A 15,184-nucleotide genomic window follows, 5' to 3' on the forward strand; every position below is an offset into this window, starting at 1 on the left:
GTATTAAACCTGTTCATAAAAGAAGCATAGGCCTGCCTTTGATAGATTTTGTTCTCGTCGTAGGTACCGATAGCTCTGTGTACTATTTACTCTACGTTTCCCAGTCTTGATGTTGAGAGTAATGTACTAATTTTGTTTTCCTACTTTTCAATGTGCAACTTCTGTCTTGTACTTGAAAGTGAAATACAATAAAATCAGAAGGTGGTGTGACTTTTACCTTTTTTTTATTAATTCATTTGTTTTCAAGCTTTTATTGTCATCGTTAATGTTTTGAAATGTCAACCACTACAATCTCAATGTGACTGTATTTCAGATTAACGCAAATTCTCATCAAATTCTCAGTCGGACATCATCTTATTAATTTTGGACAAAGACACTGGAGACAAATAATTTAATGCGTAGAGTCACAAAAGTCTTCCTACCCATTGTGCGTCAGCGTGAGCGCAAAAACATCTCATTTGCCGCCCTCTGCTGGATAGATAATCACATGACAATGTTAATGTGTCGTTCTTTTTACATATGATATAACAGATGAAGTCATCTCTTAAAGGTGACAGCATCGCGTAAAACAGCTACTAGAACATGCTCAAGAAAAGTCCAAATATTTTATCATACCTGCAGGAATTTGCACCAGAATATTACAAGCTGCATACTTCAAAGTACACAGTTAAAACAATGAAAACTTTGAGAATTAAATACTGCAATGCCAGAATGCTAACTGTAGTCAAACCCTCTCGCCCTTCACTGCCACTCATGCATTTCTGAGTCCTACTCTTCCTCCACACAATTATCCAACGCTGAGGGAGTCACGGTTTGTGTTTGAAATACGCCTCCACTGCAGAGAGAAAAAAGAAGAGTTTATATCAGGATAAGATATGAAGAGAAGCCCATTGCATCTAGCTGGGTGTTCAACATACCGGCAAACTCCTGAGGTAGCATCGGCCTGTCGACAACGGTCTGAAATAAAGCAATCCAGTTTTTCTGATCCACCTCGGTTTCACACGTGAACAGATACTTCCTCTCCGGGGTAACGATGGTAATGCCAAACTGCCAGTGATAGCCTTGAATGGCAGGAGGGAGGCCAGGAAGCACAGTGTAGCTGTTTTCCTGACTCCCGATGAACACCTCGCCTCGTGCATAGGCATCCTGGAGTGATGAAGGAAAGCAGACGCAGGGATTGATCATCTACCGTTGCGGCTTTAACAAGGACAGCAAAGGAAATGTGGCACTTTGAGCAGCACAAAGCAAACTGTCAACATCTCAACTCGACAAATTGCAGGAACAGCCGACAACAGACTGATGGGAAGTACAGGAGGAAAACATCCCGGCACCGTCATGCCGTCTTGGTGATTGACAATAGACGTTTTCTCATTTCAATACAGCTGCAATACCAGTGGATCTTTGAAGTACATGAGTCTCCTGTCATCCATTGTGAACCATCTCTTCTTGAAGCCCTCGGTGTGCTGTGGAATGGAAACAGGAGAGAGACTTGTGTCAGCTCGAGTCATAGATCTGCAAATGTCAGGCTGGGCTTTCATGCTCTGCAAGATGCTAACAGGGTTTGCAAATGTGCACAACTTAAAGTCACGACGTGAAGCAACACCATTTGATTCGCACAAAAAATGGAAAAATGCATTACCTTTGGGCCGGTCTTCTCCATATAACCCTCCTTGGTGTAGTTTCTGGTTAGCTTTGGCAACAACTGATCAGATATGGATTATTTAGACTCAGATCATTTATTTTATTTGTATTTTTTTTTTTTTTTTTTTATGAAATCCTGTTGGGGTTGTGCTGCTTGTAGTCATTGCAGTCCTGTGTGGACAGAGCACATGTTTACCTCAGCGGTGGGAGCTCCAGGAAAAGCAACCTGCAGGTAGTGAAACCTGGCTGCTCTGATGGCGTTGAACCAGTCGACAATTTCCTTCGAGGCAACAAAATCAGGAGGGTCAGCAAGCGACTCTTACTTCCATATCATATCCTAACACCTGATTATAGCACTGTCATTACAAGACAAATGGTGTTTGTGGTAGGAGTGCCAGACGACGGCTGATCGGGGGCCACATTCGTTCTTCTGCTGTGAGTCATGGGCTAGCACTAGCAACAAAACCACCAAGGCGTCGTTTTCATGCTTTTGTGTTTTCAAATGCATAAAAAAAAAAAAAAAACTCCATGACTTTTTCTTTTAATATGCTTAATAACCATCTTGTGAATTAATGGTTGGTTGCTATATGAAAAGAAAGAATAACATTATTTATACCTGGAACATTTCATCCTGCACTGGTTGCTGAGTAATGGCCACTCGCTGGCATTCAGGTCGCCGTAAGATGAACTTACAGTAAGGCCTATGTCATTTTAATAAGATGAACCAGAGCAGACGAGGAAGGAATGCTGAAGAAGAAGCTTTAACATGCTCCAAGACTTGAGAGATGAGCGTGAGAAAAGAGGATGGGGAGAAAAATCGTCATCTGAGGAGGAGGAAGATCCATTCGTAACTGATATTTGTTCCTTTGTTTTTTGACGAGAGGTATGGAAAAGTTTCAAATGGGTTTTGATGAAATTTTGTGTAAGATCTGAATGTTTTTTTTTATAACTTTTAAAGCATCTCCATTTAAGAATCAAGGTTCTGTGAGAGAGGTTCCACTGCTATGTGCAATAAGATCCGGATCCAGATCAAAATCCAGATGATTAAACTATATTTCCTGTTTTTGCTGATAACTCACAAACTATATCCGATGCCCAAATGCAGAAGAAGTTAGCAAAAGGGTTCTAAAATTATTTTCAATCTGGTCATGTTTATGTGACAAAAGGCATTGTTGGAGTTCTGTTTCTAGTAAATTTGAAGTGCACACTGACTTAAAACTGACAAACAATCTCCACTAGAGGAACAAACACCAGCGGGTTTTCTGCAAAGAGGGCTCGACCTCTCACCTTTCCATCCTCATGGTAAACAAAGATGTTCCTGGTGCTGTTGTCCTTCAGGTAGGTTATCTGCAGGCCGTGGGCTGTGCCGATTTTTGTTGGCTGGAAAATGGCATTTACGGTATTTATCTTCATGATCGCTTTAGGTTCTCTGGCCTGCAGAAAAAGAAAGTATGCATAGAAAATAAAGTCAAGGGTAAAGCGTTGAAAGTGAAACAGCAGGCTTATTACACCTAATTCAGTCAGATGTAAAAATGTTTCTCGTACAGCCAGAAGTATTCAACGCAAATTCGGAAAAGGCTCACATCGTGCTTGTTAAAGTACTTCAAATCGCCTTCCCGTTCGGACAGGATGAATTTTCGGCTGAGGTACTGCCCATTGTCTCTGCCTCGTTTCCATAGGAACCCTTCTCTGTAGCCTCCAATGGCAAAGTGGCGGAATAAAGAGGAAAAAGAAAGAAGACACAACAGACATAATATAATAAAGCAACATGAGCTAGTCTCTTAATCCTTAAGGAGGATATTCCAAATATCCTTCGCCCTGACAGTGCTATATAACTGGGGGGGGTTCAAGGCATCCCCAGCATATAATTGGAGTCAAATTAAAGCAAACCATGAAAGGCTCGTCAAAATGGTAACCACACGCACACACACACACACACACACACTTCTAGCTTCTAAGAACCTCAGTGGTGATGGGAGGAAGCCACTCTGCTTTTACTGCACATAAATAATTCACCTTAAACTGATGGCTTCCTCTACATGCCTGATGCCCATGTTTAACACAGACACACAGACACACACACTTGCACACACACACATGCCTCGTTGGCTCTGTTCCTCTTCCTGACACTGGCCTCTCTGTCTATAACCAGTTTGAGCCAACGGAAGCAACACTGCTGGAAGAAATGGATCACCAGCGCTCCGTACACTCCCAGCCAACACATGAACTCTTGCACAAAAAAAACAAAGGCTTAAATTGGATTTAAAAAAATGTAACTACATTTTAATACTTGAGGACTGCATTTATCAAACTAGAAGTATATATTTTTTATTATATGGAATTATAATGCACAAAAAAAGACTATTCTTCCCGCTGAGTGCAGAAAGCCTCACGCTTTCCACAAACATGCTTCTTAACCTCTGCACAGCAGCAGAACACAAGAAGCCATTGAAAGAGAGCAACAGAGAGCGAGCGTTTTGTTGGTCATGAGACTCAATATTACAGCTTCATCTTGCTCAAAACGCACAGTATACAGTCGGTGATGGCCATTTATTATTGATTAGCCAAGTCTGATCAATGGTCAGACCGACGATACCACTTCCTCTCTCTTTTTTAGATCTGCCTTGACAATCAGGCAGATCTAAATGACAATGGGGCTTCTTTTCCTTTTGTCATGATATTCGATTTTGCCGTCCACTTCACCCAAGAATGCTGGTCGTGCTAAATGGATGACGCTGTTTCCCTGCTGAACGTTCCCTGAACGCTGAAAGCTGTGTGAGTCCCAGACAACAACTTGTTTTCCTGCGAGAACAAGAAGGAGAATGTGTTTGTGTGCCCCCCCCCCCCCCTCCCCTCCCCTCCCCCCGTGGCTGCACAGAAGTGTGTGTCTACCTGCCGAGTAGGGCTCCTGCTTATCCACAAGCATAAATTCCTTCCTTTCGTACTTGGCTCGAATCCATTGTTCCCGCAGGAGCCTGCAGAACATGTTGATGTTTTATTTTGTCACAAATGTACAAAATGCATCACAAAAGCTGCAGTTCAAGCAAACACACATCACTAGTGCACATCCTCTCATAATTAGCACTTATATATTAATTTTAATGCTGTGCAGCACGGGTTGAGAGTTCATCCACTTTTATTAAATGGTTCCTTCTCTCTCTTCCCTTAACAATTGTCCTTAACATCCTGAAAATGTCACGTGTAAATATACACTTTGCTTTTGCATGTGCTTTCAGACATGAGACGCCTGAACTGACTTTCACCGACATCCATCAATGTTTATTTTCCTATATATTGCCTTAAACATATCTAATATCACCTTCACAATGTACGGCTACTCAAAACTTATCCGCTCAAACTTCACAAACAGTTATTTATAACCCCCGGCTGGTTGAGAAGACGTCCTCTTCCTGCTTCCTGTTCAAACCGCATCAAGTTGCCCTTCTTATCGTTGACAGCCTGGCTATCTAAAACCACATGGCTAATGAATTCAGCCATTGCTGGAGCTGTTATTGAAGTCTTAGTTCAGTAAATCCAATACAGATATCAAGTAACTAATTTTGTGTAACGCCTTGCAAGTGTCACTAACAGAATAAAATTAAGCCCGCTTCTAAACAAGGATGTGGCCGATCGTGTTTTTTTTTTTTTTACAATATCCATCTGAGCTACAAGCCTGCAGGAATCACGCTGACAGTTAGAGGTCATCACCCGTGCAGAGATGGCAGAAACACCTGGACCAGACATGAAGAAGACGAGAAGAAGATGCATCACTCACGTGCAGTCACTGTGTGTGGGGCGGAAGTAGAAGGCGGGGACCATCTGCTCATATTTGGCCTTGGCAGCACTGTTACCCATAGATTCCATAAACTGCAGTGGGGAGGTAGAGCAATGAGTGTGCGTTTTCCTGTGTGAATGTGCGCTCTCTCTCACACACACACACACACACTGAGGCGCAGCTAAGCCTTTGTGTGGTTGACACCTTGCCCAGAAAGACATCGTTAAATTCCTTTAAAACACTTAACATAGAAATCCGACGGAGTTCTCTCACCTCCACCTCAGAGGAGCTCCAGGGATCCAGCAGGATGGATTTCACTTTGCTGATCTGGGCAATGTTTCTATGGAGGCCTGAGCAGCTGTCACACAAGAACACCCCCAGGGTGTGGGACGCCAACTCGGGGTCTAGAATGCAGCGTGAGCACAAACATGTGTTTAAAGCTAATAATCATGTACTTAAACTAAAGGCTATCCAACCAGGCTACTAATTAGATGAGGAAATGTTGAGAATGTTACCAGGAAGAGATGATAACAGTTAGGTGACAATCCAGAAGAGATCCTGGATCCCTCAGTTTGACATTTTTGGTAACATTGCAGTCAGTGGAGCTTCAAAATGTGTTCCTCAATATCTCGGTTGATTATTGGCCGATGTTTATGGAATTGAATGCAGTAATTTAATATGAATATGATCCAGAATGACGTTATGAAAAAATATTTAATTTTTATAATGAAACCCATTTACGGATTTAAAATACAGTTAAAAAATACACATAAACTCTGATTCACTTTTATTTTTTATGGTTGGTGTATAAAGATACCAAGAACAATTTAGCACCTTTTGGTGATGATCCAGATTACCATGTGGATGGTATAAATCCAATTATGAGGGGAATAATAATACAGTATATAAACTGTATTATATGCATTTACCAGAGTGCGCAACGTGTCACTCACATTTCATTCACAGAAAATGAAGTGAACAAGCTGCAAAAAAAACCAACAACAAAACCTATTCCTTCCTTGTGCATAATCACAATTCTGCAGATTCCTCTGTCTGTGCATCTGTGCACATGAGACAAGATGTCTGATGTGTTGTCGGCCACTCCCATCTTCTCTGCATGACATGGACCCTGTTCAGACTTTTTCTCAGAAAAATACAATTAGAAAAAGCAATTCCAAGAGTTGTCATGTCTCCAAAACGAGACAATTTGGTGCTTTCATTGGCATAATTGCTGTAACCAGATTTTAACAACATAAGACATTATATATGCCAACTTTATCACTGGGGATTTTCACAAATGTGGACAAATGAAGACCAGATAAATCAATAAGCCTGGAGCTAATCATTAGACCCAAGCTTAAAGGCTTTTGTGGAAGAGACAGAAAGTCGGGGGAGAGAGAACTGAATGATTTCAGTATGAACAGTAAATATTAAAAGGAAATAAACGAGGAAATATGAAGACAATCAATAAAAGAAGCAACGATAAAAAAAAATACAAATATGGAATTAAAAAGGAAATCCGAGACTGAGGCATCAAATACAATGACAAAATAATTCAAAATGGAAAAAGATTATGACTGTATTTGTACATTTCCTACTTATTTCCATAATTGTATGTGTTTTTATTGTTGCTTCTTTTATAGATTGTCTTTATATTTCCTCATGTGTTTCCTCGATAATTAAGGAGTATTTAAATATTTTAAAATACACGTTAAAGGCAACAGAAACTAACTCGATCAGTGTGAAATAAATCCATTACTTATATAAAAGAGTTGCCCGATGAACTGCTGAGAGAATCAACAGCCAGCAGCTGTTTTTAAAAGGATTCTCCATTATTTAGGTGACTCATGAGGGTCATCAGGATCTAACGCGCTCCTGCGAGACGAGCCTCTTGGATATTTCATGCGCAGATTCCACCGCGACTGTCTGAGAAGACTCAACTCAGCCGCCTTTCGGGGGGCTGCGCTGTCAAAACTGCGGTGCGTGCAGTTAATTATGTGCATTTTAAAATAACCAAGTGTGTCCATCATTCGTGTCCCCTCCCTCACCTACCTGCAGCTCCGCAGTCCGCGCAGCTTCCATTCCCAGCTTTCTCCAGAAGCCGTTTCACGTGTTGTCTGTTTTTTTCCAGAGCAGAGATCATCACGCAAATGATTCAGACGCCTCAAAGTCTCATCGCCCAAAGCAGGACGGAGTTTATAGAGACCGACAAGACTATTTCAGGGGGGGGGGGCGGACGGCTATTTACGCATGATCAGTCCAGTCTGGTTTTTGCGCGTTAAGACGCATTTGGAAACATGAGTGAGAGCATGTTGACCTCTCGGGGTCATTAAGATGTGTCAAAAGCGAGAAGGACGTTGAATGCACCCACATCCGGAGACGTCTACCTTCGTCGGGGGGGGGGGGGGGGGGGGGGGTTGTTTGGCAGCAAGATTACGCATGCAACTTTAAGACTGGAGGATCATCTTGGGTCAGAATAGATTTTGATTTCTCAGAAATGTTGATGAAAAATAAGCAGGCGATTTTTTTTTAGATTGCAGATGAAAAATATGGATGTTCCAGATTTAAATATGATTTTGCATGGCCTTATGCTGCGTGTGAGAAACACCAGAATCACGAGGGGTGATCAGGAGCTGCGATCCATCTATTTCTTGAAGTATATAGCATTTTATTTCATCTTTTTTGAATTATCATGGCAAATAGACAATTTTTCTATCTTTATCAACGTTAGCTTCAGGTTCTCTTGAAAATATTCCTGAAACTTAAATGATCTGATTTTTTTGATCTAGCTCGTATCCATTGTGTTGCCGTTTAGTCCACCCTCTTGGTGTTCCCACTGAAAACGTTACTGGTCACAAACATGTTCACTGTTTTACCAGTGTACTAAACAGAACAATCGCTACACAAACCACACAAATAAAAACAATTGACTGGAGAAGTTTGTTGCATTTTTATTTGTCAAATTTTCAAAAAATTCAAAACTTATTTAAGATGAAGTACGGTAATATTTTTAAAAGAAATATGCAAGGATGACAGCATGAACAGGAGAAATGCAGAACCAACTTTTCATCAATTCACGAGACACTCACATAGGCTAGAAAAAACAAAAACTCGAAACTTCTACATGTCTAACGTTGGCTTCGATGCAGATTATTTTACTTGTGGCGAATCCACGAGGTTTCGGAAAGAAGCACTCAAGCTGACCAGACAGAGAATTTAAGGAAACTATCTGGAGGAGTTGGAGCTGGAACGAGAGCGGTGACGCCTGCGACCAGGAGATCTGGAACGAGAGCGGCGCCTGATGGGGGATCGCCTCCTCGGGGAGCGGGATCTGAGGGGACACAAGACATAAAGAGTGAAAACATATGTTCACAAAACAGCAGTACTGTGCAGATCCCAATGCAGACAGGCATATTCACTGATTGAAATCCATCTAGCGTACCTTCGTCTCATACGAGGTGGGCTGCGACGCCACATGGGCGGCGGTGGCGGCATTCTGCGAAGAGGAGAAGGTCTGCGAGGTGGAGGACGGACTCGTTGAGTCAGCACGGCTGATGCGGTGATTTCCTGGCCATCAATTTGTCCTTAAATTGAAGTTGAACAAATATTCAGCAAATATCCTGCAAAAATTAACTACGGAAAGCAACACAAGTACAATTTTTTTTTACCTCCATCCATATATTTGAGGGCCTTCTGGGCCTCATCAGGAGTCTCAAACTCCACATAAGCAGAGCCCTTGGACAAGTGTGGGTGCATCCTATCCATCGGCATTTCAACCGCTTTGATTTTTCCATACGTGGAAAAGATCTCCTGGATGTGTTCCTGTGACGCCCCCACCCCGAAAAAAAAAGAAAAGGAGAAAAAAAACCACATAAAATCACAAATTAAGAAGCATCATTTCATCAACAAATTATTCTTCAATCTAAATTTCCTACAACATATTACACATTGATCCAGGAACTTTTCAGTCGAACTATTAATGTAGCTCTAATGATGGGGGGGGGGGGGGGGCACGTAAATTACTACACTGTTCAGTAATTTATAACCGATTTAGAGTGAAATTATTTACCAGACATGATGTGTTGATCATTCTCATCGATATACAGCGTTTTAGATTCATGCAGTCCATTAACAGACATAAAAGTTACACAATTGTTCAGTTGTTTGCAGAAAATATTTTGCAAAATTGAGTTAAGATAATATTCAATGACAATAAAAAAATACGGTATCTAACCCCCCCCCCCAAAAAAAAAACAATTTGAATTAAAAATCGCTTGAAATCCACTGATCGGCAGAAAATGACCAACTGTGGTAATGTTAACTCTAAATATGTTGAAGAGTTTTGTCGTTAAAAGGCCTAATTTTCCTGCCAACCTTCGTGATATTCCTGGTCAGACGCCCTAAATGAACTTTAATTGGTTTGGGGCTTGGGCTTCTCTTCCTTCGCTCCTTATCTTCTCCCCTCTTCTGCATTTTAGATCTGTCGGAACACAATCAATAAACCAATTAACTTCATCATAACACACACACACACACACACACACAAGTGGAAAATACAAATGAGTGGATAAGTCACATACGCTGAGCGGGAGCGCCGGCGGTTGTCATGGCGTCTGCGACTGGGGCTCGGGCTACCTGAAGAGCTGGATGAGGAGGAGGAGCGGGAACTTGAAGAACCAGAGCGGCTGGAACCAGATGAGCTGGAGCCACTTGATGAACCCGAGCTGGAACCAGAGCTGCTGCTTGATGTAGAGCTGGATCTAGACCTAGTCGTGTTTCAAGCAGAACAATTGATGGTAAGAAAAAAAAAAAGATCATTTCAGTGTATAACACGTTCATAAATATAACTGAACGAGAACCTGCTGCTGCTGCTGCCGGTGGAAGCGCTGCGGCGCTTCCTGACTTTCTCCCGCCCTCTCTCCTTGTCTCCATCCTTGGTACCAGTCTTTTCTTTGCCTCTGTCTTTAGTTTTTTCCTCTTCCTTGCGTTTTGTCGGTGATGGTGCCCTGAAATAATAGGTGACAAAATAGTGCTGTGATATATGCTATATAATATATGTGGTTAACAGTGTGGAGCTGCAACTAACATTAAATTGTCAATTATTTTTGAAATAATTTCTTTTTAATAATTTCGATGCATAAAAAGTACAAAATAAAATAAAAAGGCAATCTTTCGTGAAAACCAATTGCCAACCAGTTTTACATCGACTTATCAAATACTGCCGATGACCTAAACGCGGTATCTTCAACACACGAACACGATCCAGCATTTCCGTAGAACAAAAAGACAACTTGTGGGATTGTTTTTTCTTCTTCAAACATTCTAGAGGTTTAAATAATAGTGCATTGATAATCGATGTGTAACTAATTGCTACGTTAATCAATAATTAAATTCCACGGACAAGTGAGGAAAATGTCTGGCTAATATCCGCAGCTACTGTTCATTCAATGGACGACTCTAAAATCCGGAGCGCGACGCGGGGATTTGACGATTACTACGATATTATATTCTCTAGCTGCTCAAAAAAACATTTAAAATCTTCCGCCGTTGCTCAACTTCACCCAAATGCATTGGTATTTAAAAATTAGACGATTGCAACTCAATAAAACGCTTTACTTACATATCTTCCAAACGAGGGGGGGGTCGTTTCAAACACTTGCGGCCCGAGAAAATGTCGCTGACTGATGACGACGGAGCGGAAGTGACGTTTCCACCTGAGCGCCACTTCCGACTTGATTGACTGTTTACTTTGTGTTGTTCCGCGAAACAAACTGGAGTGTGCGTATGTTACTACGCACAGGGTCGATGCAAGAACAAAGTACGTGAAACATTTAAATGATTTACCGCTACAGGAAATACAATTAGGTCTTCCTTTTTATTGATGAGATTTTGGATGGCAGTCTTTTCACGATTAAAAGGTATGTTGCTGTGCTAAGCTAGCAGTTTTGGTTAGCTAGCAAACTGAACTTAATGTTACCGTATGCCAGTATATTCAAGTGTATTGTATGATGATATTTGTTTATAGAAAAATGTTGTAGAAACCAAACTTGAGATTTACTCCCCTCGAAGCATTAAACTCACTTTGTTACTGAGTGTGTGGTAGTTATTTAATGTTCCAATAGTGAAACAAATAGTTACATTATTAATCGCAGTTCTAATATATCACATTTCCAGAGCATAACAACTAAACTCACTCACCATGGGCCGGTTGGATGACGCTGCCAAACACAAAGTGGTGGAGTTACGGAGGGCTGGCCTGAGTTTCCGTAAGATTAAAGCTGTGCTTGAGCTGGAGAACATCAAAGTCTCTGCCCAGGCCATCTACCTTTTCCTGAGGGAGTGTCATGGCAGAGCACCGGGAAGGGTCAGACCTGTGGAGGCTGGAAGCGGCACGTCACCCGGACAGGTGCAAGGTCCAGCTGGGGCAAGACAAGAGTGCTGGACAAACATTCATCTCCAAAATCTTTGTCAGGAATCATGTCGTCATGCTGGCTTTACAGGTGCTACATCTTTTCCCAAGCAGACTTCCACAAACACGTATGCTGGTGCAAAACCATCAGGGTCTGGGGAGTTCGCAGGCCGGAGCAGGCCGGCGCATCGTCATAAGGAAGAAAATGACATCCAGATTGTTAGTGTAACGTCCCTCGCACAGAACCAACAGAGAGGTTCTCAGCCCGTTGTAACAAGAGAAGAAGAAGGCACAGCATCTTCTACACTCACAGCTTCCAGGTCAGAAATGAGAAAGAGGGTCACACCTTCTCCAGCCACCAATTCAATGCTAGCGGCCCGAAAGAGGCTTCTGGATAAAGCGGTGTCCCACAGGATAAAGGTACCTACTTACTCCCATGTATCAGTATCCCAGTTTGGGGGGGGGGATTTATTATTTTTATTTAGCCAAAATGCTTTGTGGTTTTTCATATGTGAATCAAAGCAAATGTGTTAACTTGCTCACGTTGCTTTGCAACAGTCATTTCACCAGGTGGCATCATTGTTGAGGAGAGATCACTTGAATGTCCCTGGTCCTGACTTGAGAAGCGCCATGCCCCAGCAAACGGAAACTTATGATCTGACCGCTGAACAAGTGAGAAAGGCAGTTTGTTTTTAAGTATAACTTCACCTGGTGCTGAGATACTGATCGAGGTCACAGTTTCCGCAATGCAAATGTTCATGTTTTCTCTTTTCGTTTTATGTTACACAGACTGTTATGCAAAGTCAGCCTGGAGGAAGCGGTGCCCCCAGACGTTTTCTCACAGAGAGGCCAGGCCCCACTTCCCGTCCTGTCCATCCTCTCCCTCGGGTCGGAGTTCGTCCTCCCAGCTGCTCCCCATCACCTTTATCGTCCTCGGCTCCGGGGGCCGCGGTCATCCGACTTCCCGGAGTCCAGGGCGGCACGGGTCGTGATGGGAACCCCGGCCCCCAGCAGGCATTCCAGGACACTGGAGGGAGAGGTGGACTGCAGGATCAGATTCAGATTCTGGGCTCTGAAGTGCATAGCTTGGGTCTGGCAGTGAAGATGCTGGTGGAGCAGCAGTGTCGCCTGGAGAGGGAGCAGGCACAGCAAACACACATTCAGAAGCAGATCCTCAGCGCTCTCCAGAGTTTTGCCTCCAAATCGGGATGCTGTAGTCACGCTCAGCAGCAGCACAACAAAACTCCATCGCCCTCTGATTTACCAGCGGCTTCTGCATCAGCTTCCTTCAACCAAGATCGCTTCGACGTCAATCAGGGCACATACGCTCAGAGCAGCCAAGCGCAGCCAAACTACAGCTCTGTAGAGAATTTGGAAAATGGAGATCCCTTTAAACTGCCAGGAGTTAGCCCTCCAAGTATGAATGGGTTCCCAGTATGTAGCGACGCTGCGTCTCTCTCTCAGACACAACAGTACGCAGCGGCTTACCCGCAGCAACACAGTCAAACTCTCATGCCACCGTACACACAGTCCTATGTCTCTACATGCAGCCAGCCACATTCTCAGACTTTTGGAGGATCAGAGAGAAAAGCGTCCGGTTTCCCGAGCAGCTTTTCGTTGCATCAGGACTGTGCTGCGTCCACGCAGACTCCCGATCAACAGGTCAATACTATCAAAGTTGAAGGACCTTAGAGCGCCTCAGAGACTATCTAGTGTCTTTTGGATAAAAAAAAAGGTTTGGATGTGCATTTTATTACAACCCAAGGCATTTCATTGCCACGCTTGCACCAAATTGTAGAAATACTGTAACTGCATATTTAAGCTTCTGCTGATAGTTGTTTTAGAAAGGCAACTGTAGAAAGTCGTTCCAAAAATGTTTCCTCGACACTTCAGTGATTCCACAGTTTGTTTCATCTAATTGATCAATTCAAAGAATTAGATTTTATTAGAATAAAAGAATTAGAATGTTCAGCTAAAAAATAACTTTTGGATATTCGATGAAAAAAAAAAGACGTTAAGTTTACATCTTCTATACGTGTTGATTCATTTGTTTTTTCCCCCCAAGGCTCGTATTATAGTTGCTTATAACAACATGTTTTTGGGCTCTCATGATGTAGAATTTCTAAAACCTCAACCAAGGCAGCACAGTTTGTCTATTGTGTCATTGCTCCTTCATGCAATAGTTTCATGACAGTTTGACTCTCATGGTATGACTCCATGGAATCTTTGTTTTCTCCTGCTAATGCATAATCATGACCATGACATCAGTAATTCATTTATTCTTCCAAATAGAACGTTAAGAGAGTACAGTTAACAGTGTGATTAAAGATTTACAGTGCTCACTTGTGGTGGCCTGCTCCAGGGACAGTGGCAGGTGGGGAGTTCAACCGGGGCGGTGCACCTGTCGAAAGGTAACGCAGGTCTCCTAAGGCGAGCTCAGGGAGGACAGAAACCTCCCGTGGAGCAGAAGGGCAAAAGCTGGCCTGATTTTGACCTGCAGCATGAATACAGGGCCATGGAAGCGCGAGTTCAAATACCTGGCTTGTTTGGGTTTTAACCATGTTAATAATAATTAACAACACTTTGTCTTTGTTTCAGCAATGATTTTTCTAAACACTTGTATGATGATGATGAATATATTTATTAGATGGAATGTTAGAGTACAAGTACAGTCAAACAGTAGCATTTATTACAGTACAAGTACTACAGTCAAACATCCTGTCTAAGGGGAGCATTTCAATAAAGCCCTTGTGGTCTTGTTTCCGTTGAAAGTCCTTCCTACATAATTCATCGACATGTATCAATACCAATAAAAATAAATTACTCAGTTGATGATATTGTATTATTAAATAGATAATAGTATTTATTTTATTTTTTTCGATCCACAGTTTGCATTCCTCTAAGAGAAAATTGATGGTTGTTGATTCAAAGCAAGTTCCCATTTCCATGTGTAAGGCAGAGTGTGAGAAGTTAGCATTCTAAAACATTTTTCACAAAAAGATTTTCAGAAAACTAATGATTAAAACCTTTTGGTATTAGAGCTATAATGTTGTAGTTGTTTTTTATATATAAAACTATAATCAAGGAGTCTGTAGGTTCTCAGTTATTTAGGACAAGTTAAATTAAAATGTATGTTTATTTAAATGAGTTATGATTATTATTACAAAATAAGAACACATTTAGGCAATCACCCTGGAAACAGTGAATAATTAACCTTTAGAAGCAGCAGTTACTGGCAAAATAACACAAGACAACTTCAAAGATAACATTTACTGAAATAGGTTGAATCAATCAAAAATGAAACAATAAATCTTCTCCCATCTACAAATACCAAAAGCACAATAAAAAAAGTGCTCCGG

The 15,184-nt window shown here is 41.9% G+C and overlaps 2 protein-coding genes across 2 annotated transcripts; both read right to left on the reverse strand.

The window, feature by feature from the left end:
- Positions 1-806: 806 nt before the first annotated feature.
- Positions 807-7,559, reverse strand: LOC137905419 (arf-GAP with dual PH domain-containing protein 1-like). The gene is made up of 11 exons (XM_068749658.1): positions 7,469-7,559; positions 5,690-5,820; positions 5,417-5,508; positions 4,534-4,616; positions 3,225-3,337; positions 2,929-3,075; positions 1,838-1,921; positions 1,640-1,702; positions 1,392-1,463; positions 918-1,146; positions 807-835 (listed from the first exon to the last, which is right to left on the reverse strand). The coding sequence occupies exons 1-11, from the start codon at positions 7,557-7,559 to the stop codon at positions 807-809; spliced, it is 1,134 nt and encodes a 377-aa protein (XP_068605759.1).
- Positions 7,560-8,350: 791 nt separating this feature from the next.
- LOC137905784 (RNA-binding protein with serine-rich domain 1-like) lies at positions 8,351-11,086 on the reverse strand. Its single transcript, XM_068750042.1, has 7 exons — positions 11,037-11,086; positions 10,276-10,422; positions 9,997-10,182; positions 9,791-9,896; positions 9,085-9,238; positions 8,859-9,000; positions 8,351-8,747 (listed from the first exon to the last, which is right to left on the reverse strand). Coding segments are annotated over exons 1-7 (843 nt in total). The 5' UTR covers positions 11,039-11,086; the 3' UTR covers positions 8,351-8,641.
- Positions 11,087-15,184: the final 4,098 nt, after the last annotated feature.

Source organism: Brachionichthys hirsutus, chromosome 16 (genome assembly GCF_040956055.1).
Source record: "Brachionichthys hirsutus isolate HB-005 chromosome 16, CSIRO-AGI_Bhir_v1, whole genome shotgun sequence".
NCBI classification, from domain to species: Eukaryota; Metazoa; Chordata; class Actinopteri; order Lophiiformes; family Brachionichthyidae; genus Brachionichthys; species Brachionichthys hirsutus.